We start from the raw sequence: 27,859 nt of genomic DNA on the forward strand, positions 1-27,859 counted from the left end.
CATACAGAATGGAGTGGGAGGCTTGGGATGGCTGAGTGGATATAGGCCAGTGCTGAAGATACCAAGAACCACATTCTTACTTTCAGGGAAATTCACACTTAGAATAAGGTATTTAAATAAGAATAGGGCTTGGTATACATGAAAAAAGTCCAAAAATATTTATTTAAAAAACAGGTAATTTTTGCCTCTTAAACAACACTTGCTTTTTTGGCTTCAGAAATTAGTTCTGTGATTCATGTATGTACCACATTTTGTATCTTAGGTGGGGGCAAAGGAGGAAGGGGGAGAAGTAAAATGGAAGAGGAATTGATTCAGATAATGAATGCTTCCAGCTTCCAACAGTTGGCCCATCAGATTGAGATCTCTCTATGGGTACAGTCTGCTCCCATTCGAAGTCACGTATCATCAACATCAGCAGTGTTGTCATTATCGCTTGCCACAAGGACCTCTCTGTTCTCGTATGTCCAGAACCCATTCAGATCAATTAGAATGCTGGTAACAGTGTCTCCTTGACTGCTATTGATCAAGTCTTGAAGGGAGATTTTGTAAGGGTCCTTAGGCTTCACCATATCAAAGATTTCATCCTATGAAAGACAAGTCAAAATTGGGAGAAAAACCCCCACACATTAATGAGCAGAATAATGGCTATTTCATACCATATACAGAATGATCTTTGGCTAACTAGTGCCACCCACACCAATTTACAAAAAGCAGCTGTTAAGTCCCAAAGCATTGAAAATACAAAGCACACTGACTGACTTGCTACAGTTCAGAGCAGTGTCCTCAGCTCCCACATCTCAACTAAGAATTTGATTTTGTGGGGAGGCTTCAGCCTCAAAGTGGTAAAATGAAACTCAGTTCACTTGTATGAGCTAAGTTTTGCAGAAACTCCTGTACTTTTTTTTTTTTAAGTACTAAAACTGCTAAATATAAAGTAGGCAGTAATCAGTTTTATAGGCTGGTTTTTTAAGTCACTAGTCTATCCCCTGTCCCCCAAGGAATGATCCTCAGAACTGTGAAATGGACTTAGCAAGTACCTTCAAGTGTAAGAAACAGCAACATGTATTTAACAGGTAATTTGTCTATTATTAAGGAAACTACTAGAACGTATCAGTTATTTTGGAGAGCAACTGCTGACCAGAAAGGAATTTTCAAACCTAAGAGTAGGACAAGTCTGCTTATTCCTACTACTCTGCAGGTAAGTATACAGCAACCTACAAATTATGACATAACATAATTAAATCATTAAATGCTTATTCAAAGATTATACATAGTACTCCATTTCGTAAAGCTAACCTTGACATCCTGAAAAGAAACTGGTTCTTGACCATGAATTTTCATTTGTTCCTGAATAGCCTAAAAAAAAGAGAAGTTAGCAATGGCTAGTGCAGTATTATACTGGCACTGTATGGAAGTTTTTTAATGCTTCTGCATCTTAAGCTGTATTGCCCTCTAACAAAGCATTCATGGTACAGCTTGCAATTGCTTTTCTTCTACAGGTGAGGCAGGGGTGAGCTACGGCATTATCAATGATATACATCTCTAGGTTCACAGTTCTTAACTAGTACGACATGAATCTCACTTTCATTATGACCAGTGTTTGAGAAATTTGCATATTATCCTTCAGCACTCAAAACTTAAGATATTCATACACTCGAACTATAAGGTTACATTTTCTGACACAGTATGAAATACAGGCTAGGGAAAGAGAGAAGGAAAATGACCCATCAGCAGAAAGACAGATCAATTCTTTTAAACACCTGCATCACCAAACCTGCATCTGCAAGTAACTATGAACAAAACTCTTTCACTAGCATAAGCTGCACAACCTTGTCAGCACAGTTCTGCCAGCACAACCTCTGGAAGTGCAGACCTATTGACACTTAATGCTAGCAGAAAAGCAATCATTCAGAGTCAAGAGGAACTGTTCTGATTTCAAGGAAAACTTAGAACATTCCATGTCCAAAAGGAGACTTGTTACAATATAGAAATAAGGAGGATGTAAGATTATGCCTTGAGCAGGCCTGAATGCTTTAATGACTAATGAACTACATACATTGTTCTTCATCCTTTAAGCATACAGCTAAGTACAATGACATTACCTATTTTTACAGTTATAATACAAAGATCCACATAAAGAAATTTGGAGTGCTTGCCCGTGTCTGAATAGATATCACTGAGGGGATCCTGTACATGAATAAAGCATCAGGCTCACAACTCAGCTGAAACCATCCACAGCAAAAAATGCGATTTTACTGCATAGCACTTCCCTTCCCAAGATATCTCAGGTATCTTTTAGAAAAACAAGACAAAACAACAAAATACCTGCCCCCTCTCCAAACCAAAATCACCACTAATCAGAAGGAAAAAAACCCAAAACAACAAAAACCCCATCACACACAAACCACAGTTTGGAGGAAGATTTTACAATCTTAAGTTAATTTTAACAGCAACTAAAAAAAATTAAGCTTAGTTTAAATCTATTTTGGAAGCAACAGGTAAAAATGCAGACTATGAAAAATGCAAGAAGCTTTTTGCAAGCAAAGCACTGAATGAAAAATCCCACAGCTGTACAGGCCTATCAATAAATTTCATTTTCTTTTCTTTTACTGAATTTTAGGATTACAGTTGAAATTAAAACCATGGGCAATAATCAGTTAGAACCATCATAAAAAATTTTAATAGGTAATCATCACGCAATTTTAGGACAATTCACATTTAAAAAAACCCCAAATCAATAGAAAATATTTTTCCTAACCTAACCAAAATCAAAACAGTTAACTTCAACTACAGATGAACTACTGAAAATACCTTTTGAAATCTTTCCAATTTTTGTCTTTTTTAAAAAAATATTTTAAATCTTCTTAGAAGTCATTACTAGCCTGCCTGTGGCTATTGGTAATTTAAAGTGATTTCCTGCAGGTCTGCATGCAGAAGCACATAGGCTATAACACTAGAAACACAGAAAATGGCCTACTTGTATAAAGAGACTTACCCTAAAGAAATAATTAAGGGAAAAGACATTCAGGTGTCCTTTGTTCTCTATATCAAGCAGTTTGAAAATATATTGCAGAGCTGCAGGCTCCTTTCTGTTTTCTAATGCAAGCACAAAGTCCAGGTAGGTTTTATAGTCCTAGAAGTAGATACAATCATGTTTATTATAGTCTTCTTTCTAAATTGATTTTGCAAGCAGGAACTCTCTAACTGGCAGCTATTTCATTGTAGGGGATCAGTCTATTTTCTGAAAAAGACAACATGAAATAGAAAATGGCTGCTACAACTAATGTGCACAGGAAAGTTACTTTTTAATGACTGCTGATAATGGGAAATCCTGCCATTTTAGAGGCAAAACAGTATTCCAAGCATAAATCCAAATTAAACATGCCATATATATGCTTTTAAACAATGTTTAATATATCTTTAAACTGCTGAACATACCCAACTAGTGAAGAAAAAACATATAAAATGTTTTCATTACCACAAATTAAATGTCTAGCAGCAGCGAGCCTGCTGTTACCAAATAGCTAATTAAGTATATAATCCTTAGACCAGAGTCAGTGGTTTGGCAAATCATGTGCTAGAAACATTGGTCATGATTACAAGTAAGTATCACACTTTTCTTTTTCATTAGAACTGATTCTTGGTTTCCCAATCAAGATACAGTTGTGACAAGGACAGAAATCCTACAGCCCTGTGTGTTTAATAACCCTGTTTACCTGCAACATCTGAGAGTTGTGCTGTCATTCAGAGGGAGCTTGACAGCCTGGAAAAATGGGCTAACAGGAGCCTCATCATGCTGAAGAGGGAATGCAAAACCCTGCATCTAGGGAGGAATAACCCCATGTACCTGTAGAGTTGGGGGCTGACCAGTAAGAAAGCAGCTTTGCAACAAACAGGCCCTTGCAGCAAAGGCTGCTGAAAGCACCCTCAGCTGCATTAGGAAACACTTTGCTGGCAAGTTGAGGAAGGTGAGTGATCCTTCTCTAGTCAGCACAGCTTACACTACATCCAGGCACTGGGTCCTGCTCTGGTCTCCGCCACACAAGAGAGATGAACCTACTGCTGCAAGTCCAGGAAAGGACGACTACGAGGATCCCTCATGACCTCAATGGCAAAAGGGCTGTATTGTGAATTTGTAACTTCTCACTGTACACTCCAGTCATCTGAATGCAGACAAGAATAGTGGCTGAACATTAAGTAAACCTTCAAAAAATATAGATATAAGGTGTTACTTTAACTCCTTTTAAATTAGGTAGACTTCTCATTTTTCACAGCTATGGAAAGCTTACAATGAAAAACACAATTGTCTTCATGAAGAAGTAGACAGCTTAGCTAACTTGCACTGATCTCAAGTGTGCCACTTGTCTTTGGCTCTCTTTAAAGCATTACATTTAACTAAAAAGTACTGCTGCATCTACACATTTTTTCAACATGCACTTTTGTAATTGGATCTACAAGTGGCCTTATCCTAGCCTGTCTGGATTCTGTACCACCTCTGCTTTTTCAAACAAGCAATTTATTTTTAAGCAATCACCTTGCTCTTAAGAGAATTAGCTGTCTAATATGGAGCACGGTCATTTGTGTGCACAATGATAAACAAAAGTTACCTCAAGCTACTCTTTCTTTTAAAAATACTGATTATTAGACATTTCTCAACTCAGTAAGCCGAAGCTTTTATGCCGTGGACAAAGTGAAAATATGTGATTACCATTTCACCATCATAAGTTAAGCATTCTTGAAAGACACGATCCAAAAATATGTTGGTCAGAGTCCCTGTTCCATATCGGGACAGTTCTTCTTTGCTGAGCATGCCATTGTGATCTTTATCAAGGTTTAAGTACTGACCTAGGGAGTAGATAAAAAAATCCAGCCATAATATACCTCTATCAGAAAAGAACTGTTTCAACTGAGAAAAATAAACACTGAAATTTTGTCAAATCCATAATAAAATTAATGCAGCTAAGTGAGAATATGCTAGATCCACAATAATATTTATAAAGCATTAGAAACAAGTGCAGAACATGGAGGGAAAGGAAGTGGGATTCCCATAATGAGGTGTTAGTAGTTCTGATCTAAGTTAATAGCTGTGGATACAGAGAGAGGAGCAGAAGGCTGAGAGCATATTATTTTATACAAATATGCTGTAAGCATGAAAAAAGAGCTAAAGACGATTCAAAGGCATGAACAGAGCCAGAAGAGAAGGTTACACAGGAATCTTGTACCTTGTGCAACAAGGTGACTGATTATAAAACCATGATAAAGAGCAACAGCAGAGAACCAAAACTATGAAGAAAGTCCGGAAGATATACTGAAAGGGTGGATACAGGATTTGAAAAGACGAGTTAGCAGGAGGGTTTAACATGACAAAAGCAGAGGAAAAATACAGTAATAATGTGACTAAGTCATACAAGAAAGAAGTGTTGACATAGAAAGGACCTACCATAAACTCTTAATGCAGAAGGCGCAGAAAACCAATTTGTTTCCTGACTTTCTTTAGAAAGTTCTTCATCCCTTAACTAAGTGAAACATAAAGTTAGAATTCAGAAAGAGTAAATTAAAATACAACAGTATATGTTAGAGACCTTTACCTCCAGTAAATCATCCAGGAAGCTGCAAGCTAAAATATCCTGTATCTTTATCTTCCCTGTAGCAAGAAAAGGAAAATACATTTTAACAGTTGTTCAGCCATTTGACTATTCCATTTGACTATTCTCATTTAGGTGGTTCTACTTAAGAAAGAAGTATTCAGAGCAGAAAAAAATGCCTTTTTAAAAAACCAAAGCTAAACAAAACCCACTTCTAACATCAAGGATAAGACTCTAATTTCAGAGATAAAATAAAATACCTTTTAAAATGACTGGACAAAACTAGCCTGGTATAGGCAGGAGTTATCCTGAAGCCTTAAAAGCCAGAAAACTCGATTAAAATAAATGTGAGTGTTCAACATCAACTCAAAATGTAAAATAAAAAACGCAAAGAAAGCATGCTTAAAACATTTGATGAAGTAACAGTCTCCTAAGTGACATGATATTCTTACATCTTTGAAACTACAGATGTGACACAAAGCTAAGGTAGAAGAATGCACTTCTGCTGGTGCAGCTCTGACTGGTGCACAGACACTGTGCTCACCGCTGTGCAAAATAATGGCGTTGTAACTTCCACACACCCTCTCCACACGTTTGTAATTACCTCTGTCAGAGGCTGCTGCCCACACAATTCTGACCTTTACAAGGGGCACAGCTGACCTTGAAAACACATGCAGTTTGCGATTTAAATCGAGGGCATACAAGGGAGCTACACCTGTAACAAGGATTATCATACCTAACTGCAGACCTTTTCTAGTGGGTCTACACAGCACACACAGATTTAATCACAGGAAAAGCACATCACTGCAACCATTCCTGACCATCTCCAGCTCTGCGGAGGTCCTGACAAGCAGTTGTGTTGTTGGTTGCAGTGTTTTCCATTCACCCTGAACACTTATAAAATTAGCTACTGCTAATGGCTCATTATGATGAAACAATATCTTGTTTCTCAGTTTCTATGAGATAAATCTATAGTACCTCAACTGATGGATATCTCACAGAAATTCATTAGCTGCAAAAGTAGATTATTAGATCCACAATAAAGAATTGTGGTCTTCAGTGGAAATGAATCTTCAATGATGAACAAAAGCCTACAAAGACAACTACATATTACTTTGAAAACACAAGTAGCTTCAGTGGAAACATTTTAAGAGACCTACCTGTTCTGAGAGGATCCAGAAAGAAGAAGAACTTTCTAACTGCTGTGCAGACATAAAAGGAGTAAAAAGATTTTTCTAAGCCATCCAGTTGTGGCAAAGTAGGGATGAGTTCCAAAATATAGTTTTCTAAATCCTGCAGAATTAAGAAAAGAAAACAAGCATTAAACACCACTATTGTTGCATCTTTGCTATATTCCTCCCTGGCTTTCAAGTGTATTTTATTAAAAATAAACAGTCCTGAAACAATGCAGAAATGAGCAAGAAAGCAGGTAAAAAAGCTTCTGTCTCTGTGCAAGAAATCCCAGATCATATATATGCACCTGCAATTCTAGGGCTGAAACAATCTATAATAAAGCAGAATTTAACAAAGTACATGATATTTATATGTAAATATAAATGCAGTCAACTGTACCTTTTTCAAATATCAATGCATAACTCCTGACTGGATTATCCCACTGCTGAATACTCTTTAATAAAACTTTTTTCTTTAAGTTGAGCAGTAACTAGGACATTTTTATTTATTTTATAATATCGCCTCCCGTTAGAGCAGGAGAATAATTCACTGAAGAATAATTTGTTATTTTTACCATATCCTAATAAATCTAGTAAAGTGCTAATGACATGAAATCTTTGTAGATACAATCCCCTTTTCAGAAAATTACCCATATTTTTGAAAGGCTAGCACCACTCTCACCACCAAATCTCCTGAACACATGAATTGCAATTTATCCAAACAAACGTGCCCACCCCAAATCTATGTTATGATACAAGCTTTTACAAGACAAGACTAGAAAAAACCTGGAATCTTTCTGATGCTCTGTCATTTGATTAAAGAGAGACATTAAGTTAATCAAGAATTTACTTACTGATTCTCTGAGGTAGCCTTGTCCTGCCACATCATATAAACTGAGACCTATTCTTGTCTGATGAAGCCATACTGTGAAACAGAAAACAGAATTACAATGCAAGAAACCTATGGGGCTTTTGAGTTCTTGCCAAAATTTGAAGTTATTCTAGATGCCGCAAGGCACAGCTGGATTTTAAGTGCCTCTTCCCATTTTTCTGAGCTTTAAGCAAAGCCATGTCATTTATTGCTTAGAAACACTGTTTCAGTCTCTAAATTTGTAAAAGTCATTGGCAATATACTATAAATATACACTTTATAAATATGTACTATTTGTAATATAAATATGCACCGTTGCCAAGACTGCCTTATAATAACTAGATGTGAAAAATGGCTGAGCAGACACCACATTTTATTTGGTGTATCACAGAATCATAGAATGGCTAGGATTAGAAGCAACCTTAAAGATCACCTAGTTCCAACCTTCTCTCACCATAGGCAGGGGTGCTACCCACTAGGTCAGTGCTCAAAGCCCCGTCCAACCTGGCCTTGAACACTTCCAGGGATGGTGCATCCACAACCTCTCTGGACAACCTGTTCCAGGGCCTCACCACCCTCTGAGTAAAGTATTTTTTGCTAGCATCTCCTTTAAAACGTTTCCTCTTTAATATAAAACTGTTTCCCCTTGTTCTATCACTATATGCCTGTGTAAAAGTTGCTCTCCCTCCATTTATAGGCTCCCTTTAAGTACTGAAAGTGCACACAGCCTTCTCTTCTCCAGGCTGGACAACCCCAGATCTCTCAGCCTGTGGTCATAGGAGAGGCTCACATCTTTCCTGTGCTGACTCCCGGTGGGGTCTCACAAGTCTCAGAGCAGAGGGCAAGAATCATCTCCCTTGACCTGCTGTCCACACTTCTTTTGATGCGGCCCAGGCTTTCCAGGCTGCAAGCACACACAGTTGGCTATACAGAATCATATGGACTTGTTCTCTCTCACTTAGAAATGTGTAGCAGTGCACTTTCACTGCATTAAACAGCTGTACAATGTCATATACATATAGATTGCTACAACACCTTTGTACAGCACCAGACACTGCAGCTACAGCCAAAGATCCTGCCCTCATTTCTGAGCTACGAGAATTAGAATTGCACAAACGTCTATTTTGTAACGAGAAAGCACATTAATTGGACAATCTACAGGACAATGTGCTTGAGGCCATTATTAAAGCACTGGAACAGTGATGGAGAATAGATTAGGCATAAAAACTATTATTCACAAACTCAACATTAAATTTAACTCCCATTTTATGAAGAAACAGTTCAAAAGTTCCTCTTATGCAATATGAGCTGTCCTTCAAAACATTCACTCTTCAAGGTAAGTGTTTCTCATGGTGGGCTAAGCGTCATTCAGATGGCAGAGGGTTTACAGTGAGGCTGTTTATTCGTTGGCTTAAGTTTAAAGGTAAATGCATCACACATGAAATGATTTGGTGGTGGCAGCTATTATTATTATTATTATATTTGTTTGCTTAGAAAAAAGGCATCATCCTAAATACACAAGACTTAAAACTTCTGGGTGAAACAAAGCCCTGAAAAAACCTCTGTTTGTGTCCATCTGGTTGGGCCTTTTTGAAATGCATACAATTTTAACAGACTTTGCCACAAGTCTCCTATCCTGCAGCTTTTGGGCTCGTTGTTGGAAATGGGTCTGTGACTAATTTCTCGCATATTGTACACACCTGCATATCACATTTCCTACTCAACACATTTCTCATCCCTTGCACCACAAGATTTTAAGTTAAGCAGTCTGAGCTGCTCAGAGAAAGGTGCCATTCTCCTCTCTTGAAGGCTCTAGCAGATCTAAGAACACAGTAGCCAGGGCAAAAGATAATAACACAATCTTCCTTTCTGCTAGCCAGCCTAGTGTTTTAAACAACGTGTAATACAGATTTAAAAAAAAAAAAAAAAGGCATTTTTCAGCCCAAGTGGCTATTTATAATAAAAAATAGCTGAAAATATGGTAAGGCTACAGTGACAAGCACAGAAACATACTCACATATTTGACAATCAGTTAGAAAACATAGACAACACCACTCTGTAAAAGGACAAACAGCAAACAAAGCTATCTGCCTGATCATAGTGGTTAAGATCACACCTGCCATGGAACTTTATTGTTTTGCACTTCACAACATTGCCTGAATAAAGGAAATCAGAATGACAATATACATAACAAACAGATCAAGGATAACTGTGGCCAGGGAGAGGTGGATTTTAGAGGTATGGTGGACTCCCACCTTTTAGTAATCAGAAAAAAATCCCAAGCCTCAAGAAAAACAGCATTTGCAGTTAAGCGCAGATCTCACTGCTGCTGAAGGGAATATCAAGTAACTAATAAGGCTGAAAATAGCCTTAAAATGAAACAACTTCTCTCTAAGCAGAAGAAGCATCCACTAACCTTTTCGCATGACATAATTGAAAAACTGCATGATAGATATTCTCCCATAAGGATCATTATGGAGTAATTTAGCAAAGATCTTCGCTGTAAAGAATTGTCTGTAAAACATAAACACAAAGCTACTTCTATGCATCCGATTACACTGCACTGACAAATCCAGTTACAGTATCTGAAATTTACAGATCCTGTAAAACAATGTTTTAACACAGAATATGTTAATATGCTACATTACACTCATCAAGTAGGATCCTACCAAGTAACAACAGTAAACTCAATAAAAAGCAGCTACCTTTTCTCCTCATGAGACTCTTCATTGATGTAGAACTTTTGAGAGCTTTTATTCAATTTAATTTCTCTTTAGTACAATATGTTTGGTAGCTTCCAATCTTCTACAACAATATGCTCATAAAAGAAACTGCCAGTACTGACAAATAATCTGCTCCTGCCCAAAACTCAATCACAAAGCCATGTGCACAACAGCCATCTCCAACAGGAGCACAAAGAAGACCATTCACTGCATGCTGTGCACGGAACATCTGGAAGAAAATTCTGCATCAGAAGGTATTAGGGAAGGTCGGGCAATATCACTAGAGACATGACTTCCAGTTCAAATACATAATGTGCTATTTGCTGACCACTAACATCATAAAAATGCTAATGCTGATAAAAAGTTCTTCGTCAAAAGGATGCACTACCATTCTTTCATGCACCTCTGTTAAAAGTCACCTCAAGAGATGCAGAGTACACCTTTGCAAGGATGTCAAGCAACCAGTTCATCAGTAACTACATGGATATGATTTCTTCTCACCATTAAACTGTTCCCATCTATTTTAGCAACTGAAAGTTACAGCAGCACTTAGGTTCAGTCAAAATGAGCACATACAACAGAAGAACGCCTTACTTGCATTTTGGTCCAGCTTTTTCACCAACTTTCAAGAAGTTCTCATAATTGATCATTGCTTCTTCCCCAATCATTGGTGATGTCTGATGTTTGTCCAGTAGAAACCATAGATTCTTAAAAGGTATTTATATTTGGTTAAGAAGGTATCTCTAAAGAGATGTCAATGAACTTAAGATACACTGTTTTAAGAAACTCAGCAAAAATGTGGGCTTGATGCAAGGCTCTCTCAGTTAATCAGTACACACAGTCAGTTCAGCCAGAAAAGTGAATATGCACTACTTCCACTGCCTTACATGCTGTTAAACACATGCACACTCTCTCTCCCTCACTAGGATTTCTAGGGTCACACTAAAAAGTCTAGGGTCACTTCTGTCTTTGCAGTGCAATAAAATCAACCATCTTTGGAGTGTCTCTCAGTGATACATAAACAGAACCTATTTCATCATCTGGGCCCACCAGGGGAATCACTGCAACATGCTGGAAAACCAGAAGCCATCAATTTTGTCCTCACATACATCATAACGAGGAAGCTTCACGCTGGCATTACCAGCTCAAGGCTATGCAGCACTTCAGCTTTACCTAGTACTGTGTGTCCAAATACAAAGCATCTTACCACAAGATTCTGTGGGTGCACAGGAAATAATCAAACTGTGATAGGAGATAATCTAAATCCATTCAGAAGCCATTACAAGATATACAGAAAATAATTTTCTACCTGCAGCTCTTCATTATCCAACAGTTCTCTACTTTTTCTTTGCAGAAAGACAGCTCTAGATTCTTCTCTTAATTTCTGAAGCAAGACTTCATCTTCAGCTGGCAGCTGGAAACATTGTGGCATTTTAATTTTCTGCACAGTGGTAGCATTCAAAAACTACACATAGCAAGTAGTCTTAGGTAGTCTTGAGTCATATACTCTGATTGAAGTTGTTTACGTGACAGAAGACAGCCAGTCTACCAGACTTGCTTCTGCTACAAGGGATATCACTTGCATACTGTCTCAAACCATTTCAATAATGAAGTATTTAATTAAAGCAGGACATCGTTAACATGAAAGACACTCTAAGTAGCTCATACCTGAGGTACCCATCCAGTAAGCACTTTCCCATGCTAGATATGAGGGCTCACACATAAAAGACATTTACTGCTGTGTTCTACTTGAGAGAGAGCAGCACATTGTATTTTGTGGTAGGCCTGATTCTCAAAAGTGTGAATGTCTACTAGACGTGTTTTGGCCAACAAATAAGATGAAAGAACACCTAGTGTAAAAATTCTGCCAATATTTATGTGCCAAACTGTACAGCACCACCAGAATTTGGAGAGTTGCACATGTATCAATCAACTGAAACATAGGTACTCCAGAACTTAATTGGCAGAAACATGAGATCCTAAGGAATACATGACCATGAGAGGTTTGACAAAAGCTGAGTGGTCAAGTTGATGAGTGCCAGCAATATCAAGATGTCAACATGTGCTCCCATCCCAATCTGATTCATCTCACAATTAGGTTGCTAGACCAAGCATTTCTGCTGGATGATGCAAGCAACAGATTTATCTTTAGTCTGCAAAACCAAAGACCCACCATTTTCATTAGGCAGCATCCCATCATGTCTAAACAGGAACCTGAAGATAGATATGTGTAACACCAGGACGTCAAAATTTAGTTAGAACATTAAGTGCCTCTGAAAGAGAAAGAGAACTTCCTATCTTTACCAATCAGGCTGATTAGCAACCCATTTCACTGCCTTCGATAAGATTCTCAGTAATTATTTAAAACTAATGAAATTCACAATTGAATAAAACAACAAATTGGACTAATCAATCCACGTCAGTCAGATTTCAATCTACTTTAGCTTCTGAAGGTGCAGGGTCCTTGTGAGTGACGACAACTTTCTTTACAACACAGAACAGCCTCTTATTAAAAGTTTATCTGGATACTTCACTTACCCTGTAGTAAAATCGTGGTATGTTTGCATATGATATACTGTCACTTTTTTTCCCTCCTTTCCATTCCATGTAATATTTTGTGAACAATTCCATTTCTTCATCCTTCAGCTCTTGTTCACTCTTTTTGGCTGATTGACACAGAAAAGAATGTTCACGTTGTACTCCAGAGTTCTAACATAACGAGAGGCTTGAAAAATACAGTTAATACTGAGGCTTATCCGGTTGTGCGGTTTAGTAACACAAATATTAGGTGGAAATGAGTGGAGCACAGACCAATCGTATAAATTACGTAAGAATACATCACATAAGTATTTTGAGGATATACACAGCACCTCTTTCACTGAATGACTGTTCACACCCGAGTCACTGCAAGGTATGCAGCGGTAGCAGCTACATGGGGATGCCTGACAGAGCAGCAGCGCTCCTGCTTCAGTGGCAGCCCTGTTTGAGACGCTGCGAGGGGCGAGCCGCAGCTTCAGATCGCCTCCCCGTGCCGGGCCGGGGCCGCCGCTGCGCACCTGCGCCAGCTCTGGGTGCGCTCACCGCGAACACACCGCTCCCAGCCAAGGCCGCCGCAGGGCCAGGCGCTGGGCAGCGCAGCCCTCACAGCTCCTCACCGCTGCCTCTCACTGACCCCTGAGAGATAGCAGTTTGTTTTTGAGGAGGGCGACTGCGGAACCCGCCCGGCCCCTGCGGCAGCCCGGACACGGCGAACTACGGCAGCACCGGAGAGGCCGACGCTCGCCCCGCCGGCCCTGCCTCCGCCCCGCCGGTGGCTGCGGGCACCCCGGGGCGCTTCCCCCGCCCGCTCCCGATGCCGGGGCACTCACGCAGGCGGCGCGCGGCCAGGCGGGCCCGCAGCCTCCGCTCCCAGTCCATCTCCCCGCGCACGCGCGCTGCCCTGCGCGAGGCGCCTCCGTCCTTCGGCGCTTCCTGCCCGCACCCAACATGGCGGACGTCGCCCCGCCCGGTGAGGCGCGATTGGCTCCGCGCGCTTCCGGGCCAATGGGAAGCTGGCCCGTCCTGCTGTGGGCGCGCGCCTGCTGCGCGTGGGTGCCGCGCGCGGCGTCAGGTGGGCTTCTGGCGGAGGCGTGAGGGAGCGGGGATGAGGGAGAGAGGGGGGAGCGGGAGCGACTTTCCCAAAGGCTGGGAGTTCTGCGGCACGGCTGGACCGGGCCCGCGGGGTACCGGGTGAGGAATGTGGGGCCATGCGGGGTCACCCCGTGAGGCGGACCCGCCTGCGGATCTCCCGGTGTTTACCTGGATAACCTAACTTGTACCTGGGATTTCAGTATAATTACCGCCCGCAGTGTTGCTCCGCCTCTGCAGCGGCGTTACCTAGGATTTGGGATTGGGGAAACAAGTTATAGAGAAGTTTGTCACCAGGTGAAAAATGTGAGGGAAGCAATGTAGGAACCCCGTCCTGGGACTGCCTGAAGGATCAGGATTGGGATTCCTCACCTGAAATCATCGAGTAACCTTGAATTTCGTGTTTGCTAGCATGCAGATGTAAATATCACAGGAAACCACGGAGCAGGTCATGATGTCGTGGTGTTGGTTTTTTTTAGGAAATCTCCCGACTTGGACAAAGGCAGGAAGAAAAACCCGGTGCTTTTGCATAGCTATATCAGCGTTGCCTTTCTGCGTACAACATAGACAGTACTCATCATTGCTGTGACCAATAAACAGGAATCATAATATGAAAAAGATCTTCTCTAGAAAGAAAGATACTTTCATTTTGGATGATTGTCCTTACAGTCTAAGAGATTAACTTTTGTGAAAAAAAATTTTACTGTTTTTTGTGTCCATAAGAGACAGAAAGGACTCAAAGAACAAGCATTTTGAAACAGAAGCTTATACAGCTTGACAGCCCTTGGGCTTTTATTAATAAACATGCCCATGCAAACTGTATTTTTCATTTTATAACTTCATCAGATACAGTGAGCTAATAGTGAGATAATTTTGTCTTTGTGATGGCACTCTTTTCTCAAACTGGTCAGCAGGGTTTTCAGGCTTTGCTCTGGAAATGTCACATGTTCTGGCCTGTTTCAAGATGCCGACAACTGTTTGCTGCCTCTTTCAGCGTCCCCAATAGGGAAAAAATTAACTATTTCAGTTTTATGACATCTTCCAGCACTGCATTACCAGTGGACCCCAAAGAAACAGACATCTTGCCTACCAAGAAAAGATCTGAAATTGATTGCAAAGAAGGAAAAGGATGGGATGAGGAGACTAAAGAAATACCTGAAGGGAAATTCCGCTTTTCTTCCTCTCTTGGAGCTGCAAAGAAGTGGTCAATGAGTCATGTTCAGTCAAGACATAAGTTTAGCAATGTACAACCTCCAGAAAAACCTTTGCAGGCTGAGGAATGGAACAAACTGCGGGAAGATTTCCAATCACCTGAAATATTTGAAGAGGTGATGCTGAACAGTATGATCAGGTGCAACAGCCCCATTGATGTGGCCAAGTCCTTGCTGACCCACCTGGCAAAGCGTAATGGTGACATTGCATATAATGTGTTGGTCAAATACCTGACACTATGTGTCCAGCAGGGACAGGTTTCAGAAATCCGTGATGTGTATGATATAATGAAAGTCAGATTTAAGATTTTAGAAAGTGGGGCTTATAACCTTCTAATCAGGGGGCTGAGCAACTCAGATCAATGGAGAATGGCCTTGACTCTTTTGGAAGAAGTAAAAAAGATTATGATTCCCTCACGGACATGCTATGAATCTTGTATCAAAGCAGCCAGCCGTCACCAAGAAATGAAACTCGCCTTTGAACTGTATGATGAAATGTTGGCTAAAGATGTGATCCCAACCTTGGATGTCCTGCAATCATTTTTTGACTACAGCAGGGGTATGAAAGATGCTGAGTTACAAAAAGAGGTCTTTGGTATCCTCTTATATTTGAGAGAGAACCAGATATATCCTCACAAAACATTTATGCGGAGTATAAAGCTATGGTTTGAAAGGTAATTAATGTTTCAATAGCAAGGTGCAGTTCATGAGGAGGAGGGATTCAGATTTTCCTACAGATCAACTCTGAGACCCCTCAAGGTCTCATTTTGATTTTTGGTTCTCCACAAGAGACTTGTTGTCATGAAAAATTGCATTTTATTTTTGTTCCCAAATTATTGTGAAAGTTTAAAATTTGTACTGATTTCATCTTTTCTTTTACCTGTTAAATATTACTCCTTGGTACAAAAATTAGGAAATCATGGTGGGTTATGGCAATTCAAAATAGCTGACTTAATGTCTTTCTGGGGTGGTACATGAGGAATATTGACAGGTGTACGAGGGCTTTGCCTGTAATTTATTGAAGTGTAGAAGTAGTAAGCTAGTTGAAAGGTAGTTTCTTTTTTTAAATGAAAGAGGCAGCAAATTCCACTAGGTAAAGTGAAGATTAAATGTATTGACTTTGTTCACCTCCTAGTATTCTATACAATCTTTATAAGAGGCTCTTTGTTTCAGCACAGTATTTAGCAGGTCACACAGTTTGTTGTCATGAGAAGTGTTTGTCAGACTCTGCTTGTTACGCTGTGCGTGCACAGTGGGGTTCACCTGAGCCCATTCCATTTTGTCGTGAGCTCGTATGTGAGCCCATCTGTAATTTTTTTTTTTTTAAACTGTTGGCTTTGATTTATGTGGGCTACAGAGCCATTTTACAGGTTAGTCTTCCTGGATGGAAAATGTGGCAGTGGGAATGCACTACCATTTTTGGAATGGTTTATGAATGTGTAGGGCAGTAACTTAAAAGTTGTCAGTGCACCCTGATTGTTTGTATGGTTCTTAAAATTTGGGGACAATATAAACTGTGGAGGTTGATGGTGTTAGTTCTTTGCATGCTGTTAAATGCTGGTTCTTTATATAATATTTCCAGGTGTTACTAAATTAATATGGATCTTTGTGTAATTCCTATGCAGGGTAGATGATTGTTTGGTTTTTTATTTCTAAATGTTGACCAAAATGTAATCATTCTGACAGGTAATTCAGATATCATTAAATAAGAATCTAATGTTTTTATTTATCTTTCCCTCTGTACATATTAGTATACCAGGAGGGAACTGGAGAGGACGCCTGACCAACATTAAAGACAGGTAAATGCAGCATTTTATTTATAAGTGAGGTGTTGTCTTGATTATTCTATCTTGAAATCTTCTTTCAAAAACAAAAATAGTTTTCCTTATATACGACAATATTTTAATCCTTGAGGGTATGAGCCTTTGTTCTGACGTATGATTTCACAAACTTCAGTTTCCAGCTCTTTCTTGTACGTTTAACAAGACCCAACATGCACATTTGGAAAAGCGTTATGCTAAGCAGAGCCAGGATGGAAAAACACAGCAAAATATAAGAGTTTTTAAGTAAAAAAGTTTTACTGTGTGGCTTATTTGTCTACTGTTTAGGATTTAAAGACTTTATTTTTTGTTGGCTTTATAATACTGCTGTTTAACATGATGTATAGCGGAGAAGCTTTGGTGTGTAAAGTGTTATCTTCTTGAAAACTGATACTGTTTGCACACTGCAGTTAATTTGTACAGATGGAAGGTTTCTCCCTTCCTATCTGATTATCAGTGAAGACAAAATGGTTCTTAGGTTTTCACAGGCATAGCTTGGATGTGTGTTTCTATTACAGTGCAGTTTTCTTAATGTCTGTAAACTGCTATTTTAAATGTTATTCTATTTGAAACCTTGTTCTATGCTTTTGTAGCAATTTGGCAGCTATAAATGTATTAATTAGGAGAATGTCTCCAATGGATTATGGGTTTTTTAGGTGGTTTATAAAAATACTTTATGTTGCATACTCTGAAGTAAAAGCTCGTATAGAGCCTGCAGCTTTTGAAGCCCTTGAAACAGCAGCACAACTCACTCTCCTAAGAATTGTTTTCTATACAATAGATTATTATTGTGTATGAATGTGTGTGGTACTGTACTCTGTTATAATAATAAATAATATTTTAGACAACCTTTTCCAGCCTTTAAGAGCTTCAAAATTCTAAAGTCATTTGTCTTGACTAAGAGCTGAGTCTGTTTTCTATCTTACTGTCTGTAAACAGTTAAAGACTTTGAGAGCTAAAACTGACTTAGATCACCTCACCTTTTACCATGGATTAAGAATCTGTGAACAAAGTGATGACAAGTTGTTACGTAGTAGTTATGCTGTTAGAACTGTAAGAACACTTTATTTTGAACTAAACAAGTTTGAGGTAGCCTACTTGGATAAGTATTTGAATAAAATTAAAATAGTTTCAAGAAAATAAAAATAATAAAAGAGCTTTGTTTTGTTTAAATAAAATGGATGCTGACAGATAAACCAAAAAAGAGTTCATTGGTTTTGTTGGTGTTTTTATGTGGGCTTGGTTTTTCTTTTTGGCCCTAATCATAAGGGACAAAGCCCTTAATGTATCTCTGAAACTCATGCAGTGATTGTTACTAGACTCTTCTCTGCAGTCAGCATAACTGATGTCTTAAAACATGAGTCTTGAGTTTAAAAATCCATGGTTAAAAACTATTTTTTCCGAAACTGACTTTGGCAAGTTAATAGGCTTATTCATAGGTTATTCTGATTTTGTATAAATACTGGCAGTTATATCTAAGATGCTTATATGCAGGATATTTTCTTCTTCCTCTAGCACTGAGTTCCTAGTTTCTTTAAACAGTGATAGCCAGAAACTTGAACCCCCTGCAAATAAACCTTGAAATTTGACCATTTTTTCTTTTGAGAGTTACAAAACTTTTCATCTGTGGCCTTTTCCCAGTGCTGGTAAGGTTTTGCAGCACTCAGTTGGTGAGATATGTGGTTGTGCCTCTTGGCAGGCATAGATCTGAGTGTTCTCTGTAGTGTAACCTCGCTCATGCTGTTCTGGAAAATTGTTCAGGATCTCTTGCAACATGCCAGCACTCTTCTTAAGGAAACTAAAGAGTTTGAGGGCTGTTTCTTCACATCCCCTATTGTTCTATACTGTGATCATTTCTTTTATGGTGAATTTTCAATCTCTTTGGTATTCTAGTCTTAAAAAACATGCATGGACTAATCAGTGGAGAGTTCTTGCATGTGTCAGAGACAAAAAAATGTATGATTTGGGATTTGCAGACTACAGTTGCTACCATAGCTGCTGGCCGTGCAACAGGGAAAAAAGAATACTGAGAAGTGGATGATGTAAGTGATAAGGAAACTGTGCCAGTGCTTGCAGTCACACAGTCCGTGACACAGCTGTGCCTCATGGAAGTGTTTGTGGCTCTGGGAAATGAATGCCAGTTGGTGGCATTGGTTGACTGTACCTGCAGAGCTTTTTCATCTGCAGCAGTCTGCATTTCTAGATCCGTGTGAGACTCAGCCTGTGCTGCAGAGCAGGAATGGAAGTATTTTAGCAATAAACATGTAGTGATTAGTTGTCAGGAGACAGCAATGTAAAGCTGCTTTCTGTTTGGGTGCAGTCAGCCAGATATTAGAAAGTCCTTGGTGTTATGGGGCATCGTACAGGTATGCCAGTGTGACTTAATATTCCTGAGAGCTTCCTGAGAAAAGAGTATTTCTGTCTTAGTCCCATTCTGCTCTCAGTCTGTTCTCTCTGACCACCTTGGAGAGATCTGAGCAAACAGCCTAGAATTAAGGGGAAGTCTGGTAGTGAAAGACAAGTGGCACAAATAAGTCAGTATTGGTCACTATTTGCTTTTCCAACTGTACAACAGATTTATGTTACCTTTTCTTGCTTTCCTTGGTTTTTTTTTTTTATTTTATTTTTCCTTATTCTTTTGGGCAGGGTTATTCCTATACCTGTGGCAGGTTTGGTTATTCTAAACCTTGATAAACCAGGCACATATAGCTTAGCTTTTTTTGTTAGGAGCAGTCGTTGGCACAACAGTGGAGCATTTCACTGGTGCATTTTCTTGTTGTAAGACTTCGGAATGGATTTATAGCTAGATCAAGGCTCTGCGATGTGCCTGCTAGCTTCAACTAACATGTCTACAGCTGTTTCATATATTCTGTTCAGGCAAGTGCAACAGGCTCACCTTCCCACATTGACATCAGGGCTCTGTGTGTCCGTAATGACTTTCCTGTCTAGTAGGGAAACTTTTGAATGTTTGAGATGTGGGAATTTGTGGTAATGCTTAGGATAGAACTCCTATCTCTCAAGGTATAAATAAATGCTGAGGAATTAAATATTCTGTTTTCCCCCTTGCTTTCCTGCAGAGTTTTACTGCTAAGTCTTCAGATGTCACTAGAATTAAATTTTTGGTGCTGATCCCACTAAATCACATAAAAATAATTCTAGTGACTTTAGTAGGGTTTGGATGCATCACAGAAAGAGTACAGCTGATTTTCTGATGATTGTACTCTGTTGGGGTTCTTGTAAAGAATTGTGCTCGTTGATAAGTTAGTAATATTAAAGGAGTTTCTTATTTAAAAGCCTTTTTCCTTTTATTTTCTTGTTTTGCTATTACTGCAGTGGACAATGCCCAGTTTGCAACCATCAGCTGGAGGATAGTAACCTCACCGAAGAGGAGTACAGTAATCTCAGCGAGAGAATAGTAAGGGATGTGATACATGGAACCGACACTTTTAGAAAGACAAGTCCACAGGTAGGTCTTGCACACTGCCAGGTTCATTGGCTAGAAAGGTAATATACAAGTAATGTTCAGACACTTCAAAAACACTACAAATTTTTTTCTTTGTTTTAAACATTGATGGGCCATTAGATACACCATGAAGTATCCTATGTGTCTTTTTCAGTTGTGTTTATAATTCAGGTCTAAATCTCAGCATCTTTCATATTTTATTTGTTCTTTTATCTTCAGCCAGGTATTAATGAATGCTGAAATAATTAAAGTGTGGGGGTTTTAATGTTAAAAAATTAAAATATTTTAATCCTCCAAAAGCTAAATTTAAAATATGGAATAAAACCCAGTAAATAGAACAAAATAAGACGTCTAGTATTTTGAGCTTGCAAAAAAGTAAAAGAACCAGTTATAGTTTTGTTCTGTCACCTTTCACAGCCCACCAACCAATCAAGTACTCCTCAGTTTTAAAGTTTTAAAGATACACTTTCATATTTATAATTACAGTATACATTAGCTTTTCAAAGGTTGTGGTAAACTTATGAGAGGGCACAATTTCCAGACACTATAGTATATTGCAGTTCTCTGACTTCAGTAAAGCTTTTGACTTTGCCTCACAGCATTCTCCTGGGGAAGCTGGTAGCCCATGGCTTGGACAGATATGCTCTCCACCAGGTGAAAACCTGGCTGGATGGCCGGGCCCAGACAGCAGTGGTGAAAGGAGCTACATCCAGTTGGCAGCCAGTGACCAGGGGGGTTCCCCAGGGCTCAGTGTTGGGGCCAGTTCTGTTTAATACCTTTGTCGATGATCTGGATGAAGGGGATCAAGTGCGCCCTCAACAAGTTCACAGACAACACCAAGCTGGGTTGGGAGTGTTTATGAGCTGGAAGGTGGGAAGGCTCTGCAGATGAATCTGGATAGACTGGATCAGTAGGTCGAGGCCAACTCTATGAGGCTTAATGAGGCAAAATGTCAGATCCTGGACTTTTGTCACAACAACCCCAGACAGTGCTACAGGCTGGGGACAGAGTGGCTGGAAAGCTGCCCGGCAGAAAAGGACGTGGGGGTGCTGCTTCACAGCAGCTGGATATAATCCAGGGTGTGCCCAGGTGGCCAAGAAGGCCAGTGGCATCCTGGCCTGTATCAGAAATAGTGTGGCCAGCAGGATCAGGGCAGTGATTGTTCCCCTGTGCTCAGCACTGGTGAGGCCATATTGCTAATCCTGCGTCCAGTTCTGTGTCCCTTGCTGTAAGGAGGACATTGAGATGCTGGAGCATGTCCAGAGAAGGACAGCAGAGCTGGTGAAGGGTCTGGAGAGTATGTCATATGAGGAGTGGCTGAGGGAGCTGGGGTTGTTCAGCCTGGAGAAAAGGAGACTCAGGGGAGACCTTACTGGTCTCTACAAGTACCTGAAAGGAGGCTGCAGCCAAGGGGAGGACAGTCTCTTCTCCCAGGCAACTAGCAACAGGGTAAGAGGACATAACATCAAGCTGTGCTGGGGGAGGTTGAAGTTGGATGTTAGGAAGAATTTCTTGACTGAAAGGGTGGTAAAACATGTAATGGGTTGCCTAGGGAGGTGGTAGAGTCGCCGTCCCTGGAGGTGTTCAGGAAATGACTGGATGGTGCACTGAGTGCTATGGCCTAGTTGACAAGGAGGTGATCAGTTGGACTCGATGATTTTGGAGGTTTTTTCCAACCTTAATGATTCTGTGATTCTATTTCTGACACATTTTGTGTGGAGATAACAGATTTGGTGGTAGTGATATGGAACAAAGCTGAGCCCCACTAGATGGAGCCCACACCACATCTCAGGGCAGGTTTGCTTTATCTTTGAGTTGATTTGGGATTTGTTGCAGCTGGCACCTCAGTTCTTCACCAGCTTTGAAAATATAGAAGAGGAAACCAGGTTTAATTCTTCAGGCTTTCTGCAGGCACAGACATTAAACATGCTTATCAGTTACAGAAACTTTAAATAATTAATCTTGGGGTGTTTGTAATATGTGCAGCCTATTGTGCAAACATCTAATTTCCACACAGATTCTATTTTTGGTTCAGGACTTTTGATCTGATCTAGCTGTGAATTGTATAGGTAGGAGAAAAAAATTATCCTTTAAAATGTAGCAGTAATTTTAAGTATTTAATAGGTACTGGTGTTCTATAATATCATAAAATAAACAAAAGGCTGTGTTTTATCGAATGCTGTATATCTTGAAAATTTCAAATGTGTCAAGTAGGCAGGGCTAGATTGGCAGTACCAGTTGAAGGTGGGGAGATTTAGGAAGGGAGTTCTGGGTAACAGGACCTTCACACACAAACTGAACAGTAGTAGAAATTACGTTCCCCCTGTGTGAGAACCTGATTGAGTAAATGAATACAATCTAATGAAACAAAGACTCAATACACTATATTAAATTTTGATGTCAGTAGATTCTGTTAGTTTGTGTGATAGCTGAAATTCCATCAGTTATCACTCTGGGGCCACCTACTTACTAGTTTCAAACTCATCTTGTTCCAGTTCTATATCAGCAGGCAGTCCCTGAATGGAGATGAACTTGGTGAGTTTACTGTTGTTTGTACAGCTTAAAGCCTGCTTCCTCAGTGAATTTTGAGCATGGATGTGGGGGTAGTGGCAAAACAGTGTCATGATGTATCAGATGTTTCCAGAAATAAATTTGGGACTTTTTAATTGCCCTTGTGCTGTGAAAGCAGACATGTGGTGATGAAAATACACTGCCCATTTTAGGTATGTCAGACTGTGTGACTTCTTCTGCAGCCAGGGGCTTCCAGAGGGGAACTAGGTGATGAGGCTGAAATAAGGATGTAAGCAAACATATCTGAGAAGGCTGGGGGGGGGGGTTTCATTTTCCAGTCAGTCACTTTTTTTGTAGTAGCCATAATTCAAGTAGGAAACTTTAGCTTTGTATTCCTTCTTCTCTCCTAACTAGTTTTCTTTAGTGCATCTGTATTTCTTGCAATGAAATGATTAATCAGGGAAACAGTTTATTTTGAGCTCAGTATTTTTTTTCCAACAGTTTCAAATTGAATGTGTAATGCATTTGGTCTTTTTTTCTTCACTGAGGAACAGTCTTTTGTCTTACTTTTGCAACAGCATCATTGCTTTATTTTATTTCCGTCACTTAAGAATAAATGTGATCAGAGTAGAAAATTAGGAACAAAGACTTGGTTTATTGAGGATCCCCCAAAAGTGGTTTGTTGTGCTGTGATTAAAAAAAAAGAAACCTTTTTTGTAATTAGTTTTAGGAAAGAAAATCAAACAACATGGGTTTGTACATCAGAATGGTAGTGAACACTGTTTACAAATATGTTAAAAAGATGGCTTGCATGAACTATGATTATCTGTGATAAGGAAATCTGTGTAAGGAAAAGTAGGCAGCAATTCAGATCCTTATGCATAGCTTCTGGAAGGTCTGTCAGGCTGTCATATGATGATCTCATACAGTGAGCTGTAACCTTGCAGGCTGCCATAGAAAGAAAACAGTTACAATAAAACTGTCACCTTTCATACCAAATTTCTATGTGATATTTTCAGTCAGATGCTTGTTTACTCTGGCTGCATTTAATTGGGAGCTATGCCATTGAGCCTGGGAGGCTATAATTGGTGTGCTGAGATGCAGAATCAACTTTAGCTGTGATGACTTTCATGTCGCAGCTGCTCCTGGGTGTTTACGCAAATGCTGTAATTTCATTCCCTTTGTGCTCCTACATACCTCTGATAAGCCTGAAAGGACTGTTGTGCAGTGGGAAGGAAGCTCATTGGAGACGTTTATGTGCTGTCAAGAAGGCAGGAAGAGATGGGCTTGTGGATGGGATGTGAGTTTCCACACTAGATCTGGACTAAGCAGGGATTTTACATATTCTTCTAGAACATAAGGGGAGGACAAAGAGGAAGTAGCCCATTCATCTCAGTGTTCTTTTTGCAGCTGAATGAGGCGGTATTTTTTCCAAGGAACCTTGAAGATAAAGTTCTAACTCTTACCTTTTAGATTGATACTTTTTTTTTTTTTCTGTAAAGCTTTGGTTCTCCTTCCAACTCCATGATTTGCTCCAAAGGCTAAGTGACCCAAAGGGGGCTTTGGGTACATGTCAGTCCTGTTCTGAATGGAGTAATTAATTACTTCCAAAGCCTCTATGTACTAATGTTTAAGAAGCCTCTGTCTGACACATTCTGCTCTAACCCCACCTGGTGATGCCTTCACTCTCAACTTCCACTGTGATCTTCTCATTTTTCTACCTGCTTCGTTGACTCTCAACTTGTGGTCAAAGTCAGCTAAATTGCCTGCACTTTAGCTGTTTGCAAGGTGAGCTACTCTTACTTGCCCTGAGATGCCTGGGTGATTATGGCTGTCCATCTTGGATGTCACGGCTTCTTTGCTTGAGCTCAGGAAGGCTAGTTAATTCACTTAGGCTGCTGTGTCTCCTTGGAAGATCAGGGGCTATGAGGAGAAAAGCGCTTCCAAGCAAACAGCTGATACTGTGTGCACAGTATGTGCCACAGCCCAGGATACGTGTGCCATTTACCTCCTCTGCAGTATTCTCATGTGGGTTAGCTGAGTCCTGTGCCAGCCGTGCCCGCTGCGGACAGAGGCTGTGCACGGCCAGCACGGCACACATCGCAGCCAGGGTGCCTGCAAGCACCTTCCTGTTCATGACCGTGCCTCTGAAGGCTACAGCCACAGGAGTTCCTGACTCTGGGATTATTTGTAAACTCAGAGATGCATGTAACAGGCCAAACAAATTGTGTGCAATCCAGGCTACCTAGGGATACCATACATAATACCGAGAAAAGCCTTCCTGTTTAGAAGGGTTTGGAGGGGATTTCCAAGCTTTGAAACTGTAGGGGAAGTTTTCAAACCCTTCAGGCATAGCAACTAGATTTAAGAGTGCTCCACCAAGGCACCTTAAAAAAAAGAACTGGCTGGATTTCAGTTTGACAGCTGAATTTTATTTCTCACACTTAGTATTCATTCCTGTGTTTTTCTTCTGATATCAGGAAACACTGCTGAAAACAAAGCAACCCCCATAACATTGTATTTTATGAAACTGTTAAAAATTGAATGTTTTCACTTCTCTGAAAGCTGCTCTTGTGATACTGGAATACACCCTGTTTGGTAATAGGGATAGTTAAATTATAATTAAGTGCAGTATAATATTTGGTTAATTAGAATTTGCTCTTTCCTTGCACTTGAGGATATTGTCATTTAACAAGAGGAGAAGCACTGCCTCTGTTGTACAAAGCTTAAACTATTGTGACTTCTTCTTGAAAAAACACATGTTGAATATTGTAGTTTTCCATTTTTTAATTCAACTAGTATCTCTCCACCATTCCTGAAGTGAGTAAAAACTTTATTGTTTAGAGGAAGTGACAAACAGCCTTTTCTGCAGTGATTTGAATAGGTTTTAGTGTAGTTTTTTTTATTCTTAACACTTAGAACTGTTACAGACATTAAAATTATTTCAAAATACTCATGTGGATTACTCTCATTGCACTTGCCAAGGGACATGCTTGTTTAGCTATATTTTCTTTGTTTTGAAATATTTATTTATGTTATCATGTTTAACATAGTGTCTGTAAATGCTAGTAATGAATTCCTTCCCTCATTTTTGTTGTGGTTTTGAAGCTTGTAATCTGTATGTGCACTAGTATGAGAAGAAAAACATATATTTCTGTTCTATAAAGCTATAGATGTATTTACAGAAATAGTATTGTCTTACCAAAAATTACTATTTTCATATTTATTACTACTGCTATTTCAAATACTTTTCACTGTGCAAACTAGACTTTTGAAGTCTGAGGGTACACTTACTTAAGAAAGCACCCTTTAAATGAATTATTTAAGATAGCAAAACTAGTCTTTTTTTTCTTGCTTGCTTTTTCAAACAATAATTCCTATAGTTCTTTTTATAAAACCAACCTCTCTTGCTTTTCTGTAGTATTCCACGCTGGGAGTTACATTTCATAGAATGTTGTAGTTTCATAACTTAGTCAGCATAGTCAGGGCTACCTATGGGAAAAGGCGATCCCAGTAGTCTCAGCTGTTACCAATCTCATTCCGTATTCTGGCTGCATTTTCATGCCAGGACAATCCTCTGTGTTGTAACCTCAACAGGGAGACTGGTGCAGACTAAAACTGTTGTATGGGCTCAGTTCATCCACTTGAGTCTTTCTCCATGTGCTAACATGTGTGCATAGGTAGGTGAGGGAACAAAGCCAGGAATGAATGGCTGAGGAAAGGGAGAAGGTAGAAACACCCTTTTCTGGGGCAGCACCAGTACATACCAGTATAAAATGATGGTGAAATAGTGCATGAGCCATCCAGCTGGTGTGAAATACAAAAAAAATGCAACTCGTTTGTGCTTTTGCCAAGATATGAATGGACTTGAGCCACCCACACCCTAATGATTAAACAATAAATTATTTTAAAACTCTTAAATTCTTTACATCAATGTAAATTCCATCATGGGTTTGGTTATAGCTGGCTTTTTCTCTCAAATTGATTTAGTCAGTGTGTATCCGTTTGTGAAGAAAAGATTTTTTTAATAGAAGGTGCAGTGAATCATTTTTAAAGGTTGTGTAGTTGGCCTTCCTCTGTTTTCCCAGTAAGGCAATGAATGAAATCAGGTGGGTTTTTTAAAATTCCCTTTTCTTTTGTTCGTGGTGTGAAACAGGATATCACTGGGGCCACTGTGAGCACTGTGCTGTGCTGTGCGTGTGTGTGGGGGGAAGTTGTGCAGTGAGGTAACAGCCCTGCTGTATTGCAGTACTTCTCTGCATGACCGGAGCCTTAAGAGGGTCACGTCAATAAGCAATACAAAATGTGGTTTTAGTTTAGTTCCTTCAGTTTGAGTCATGTTTTTGAGGCTGGGAAAATGGATTTTTCCTTAAAAACTTTGTGAGATGAACCCAGTCAGAACAAGTTAAAAATTAGTGTAAGATTTGCTGTGTTTGTTTTGGCGCTCTTACCTGGAGGATGGGGGGGGAGGGGGGGCAGGGAGAAAGAGAGAGGTGTGATTTGCTACTTGTTGGCTTATTGAAGGAGTTAATCAGAAGTGCCCTTTGTCTTGTTGAGCAGGATGTTTCCATGTAAATGCTCCTGTGGCATACGCAGGGCTACGTGTAGATCATGTTGCAGTCTCCATTTGGAAGAGTAAGCCTTTGTGAATAGCTTGCGCTTTTTTTGCCTAAACCAACCTGGCTCTTGGGGATGGTCCTGTGCAGGGCCAAGAGTTGGACTCAATGATCCTTGTGGGTCCCTTTCAGCTCAGCATATTCTGTGATTCTGTAACCTTCACGTCATCCTTGTACTGCATTGATGGCCATCATGTTTGGATTCTCTTGATTAGTTGTACCCTAACTGCAGCTGTGCTCTACTTCATTTACTGCTTAGA

The 27,859-nt window shown here is 39.8% G+C and overlaps 2 protein-coding genes across 3 annotated transcripts in view; one reads left to right on the top strand and one right to left on the bottom strand.

Moving 5' to 3' along the window:
- Window positions 1-135: 135 nt before the first annotated feature.
- PPP2R3C (protein phosphatase 2 regulatory subunit B''gamma) lies at window positions 136-13,822 on the bottom strand. 2 transcript variants are annotated; one of them, XM_082283230.1, is made up of 13 exons: window positions 13,720-13,822; window positions 12,890-13,017; window positions 11,661-11,765; window positions 10,946-11,058; window positions 10,045-10,142; window positions 7,612-7,682; window positions 6,746-6,878; window positions 5,589-5,644; window positions 5,441-5,516; window positions 4,709-4,845; window positions 2,996-3,133; window positions 1,297-1,356; window positions 136-584 (listed from the first exon to the last, which is right to left on the bottom strand). In XM_082283230.1, exons 1-13 carry the CDS (start codon window positions 13,766-13,768, stop codon window positions 396-398), a joined length of 1,353 nt encoding a protein of 450 aa, XP_082139356.1. In that variant the 5' UTR covers window positions 13,769-13,822; the 3' UTR covers window positions 136-395. The 2 variants fall into 2 exon arrangements, with proteins under 2 accessions (XP_082139356.1, XP_082139357.1); XM_082283231.1 differs by lacking the exon at window positions 13,720-13,822 and adding an exon at window positions 12,525-12,624 and having other exon boundaries at window positions 12,890-12,974.
- Window positions 13,823-13,894: 72 nt separating this feature from the next.
- Window positions 13,895-27,859, top strand: part of PRORP (protein only RNase P catalytic subunit) — a 41,518-nt gene continuing 27,553 nt past the window's right edge. Inside the window, exons 1-4 of the mRNA XM_082283925.1 lie at window positions 13,895-13,961; window positions 14,458-15,863; window positions 16,941-16,988; window positions 20,343-20,475. Coding sequence (XP_082140051.1) covers window positions 14,863-15,863; window positions 16,941-16,988; window positions 20,343-20,475 — 1,182 coding nt within the window. The 5' untranslated portion in view covers window positions 13,895-13,961; window positions 14,458-14,862. The remainder of the gene's footprint in view (window positions 13,962-14,457; window positions 15,864-16,940; window positions 16,989-20,342; window positions 20,476-27,859) is intronic.

The sequence above is a fragment of the Coloeus monedula genome (genome assembly GCF_965178545.1).
Source record: "Coloeus monedula genome assembly, chromosome: 6".
NCBI classification, from domain to species: Eukaryota; Metazoa; Chordata; class Aves; order Passeriformes; family Corvidae; genus Coloeus; species Coloeus monedula.

Excerpts from the sequence above, each read along its gene's own strand:
- PPP2R3C (XM_082283230.1), bottom strand. The coding sequence starts at position 13,768 with ATGGACTGGGAGCGGAGGCTGCGGGCCCGCCTGGCCGCGCGCCGCCTG. Across the intron at positions 11,766-12,889 it reads TACCACGATTTTACTACAGG|CTGCCAGCTGAAGATGAAGT; the intron begins GTAAGTGAAGTA and ends CAATGTTTCCAG. Across the intron at positions 585-1,296 it reads TTTCTTTTCAGGATGTCAAG|GATGAAATCTTTGATATGGT; the intron begins GTTAGCTTTACG and ends TGTCTTTCATAG.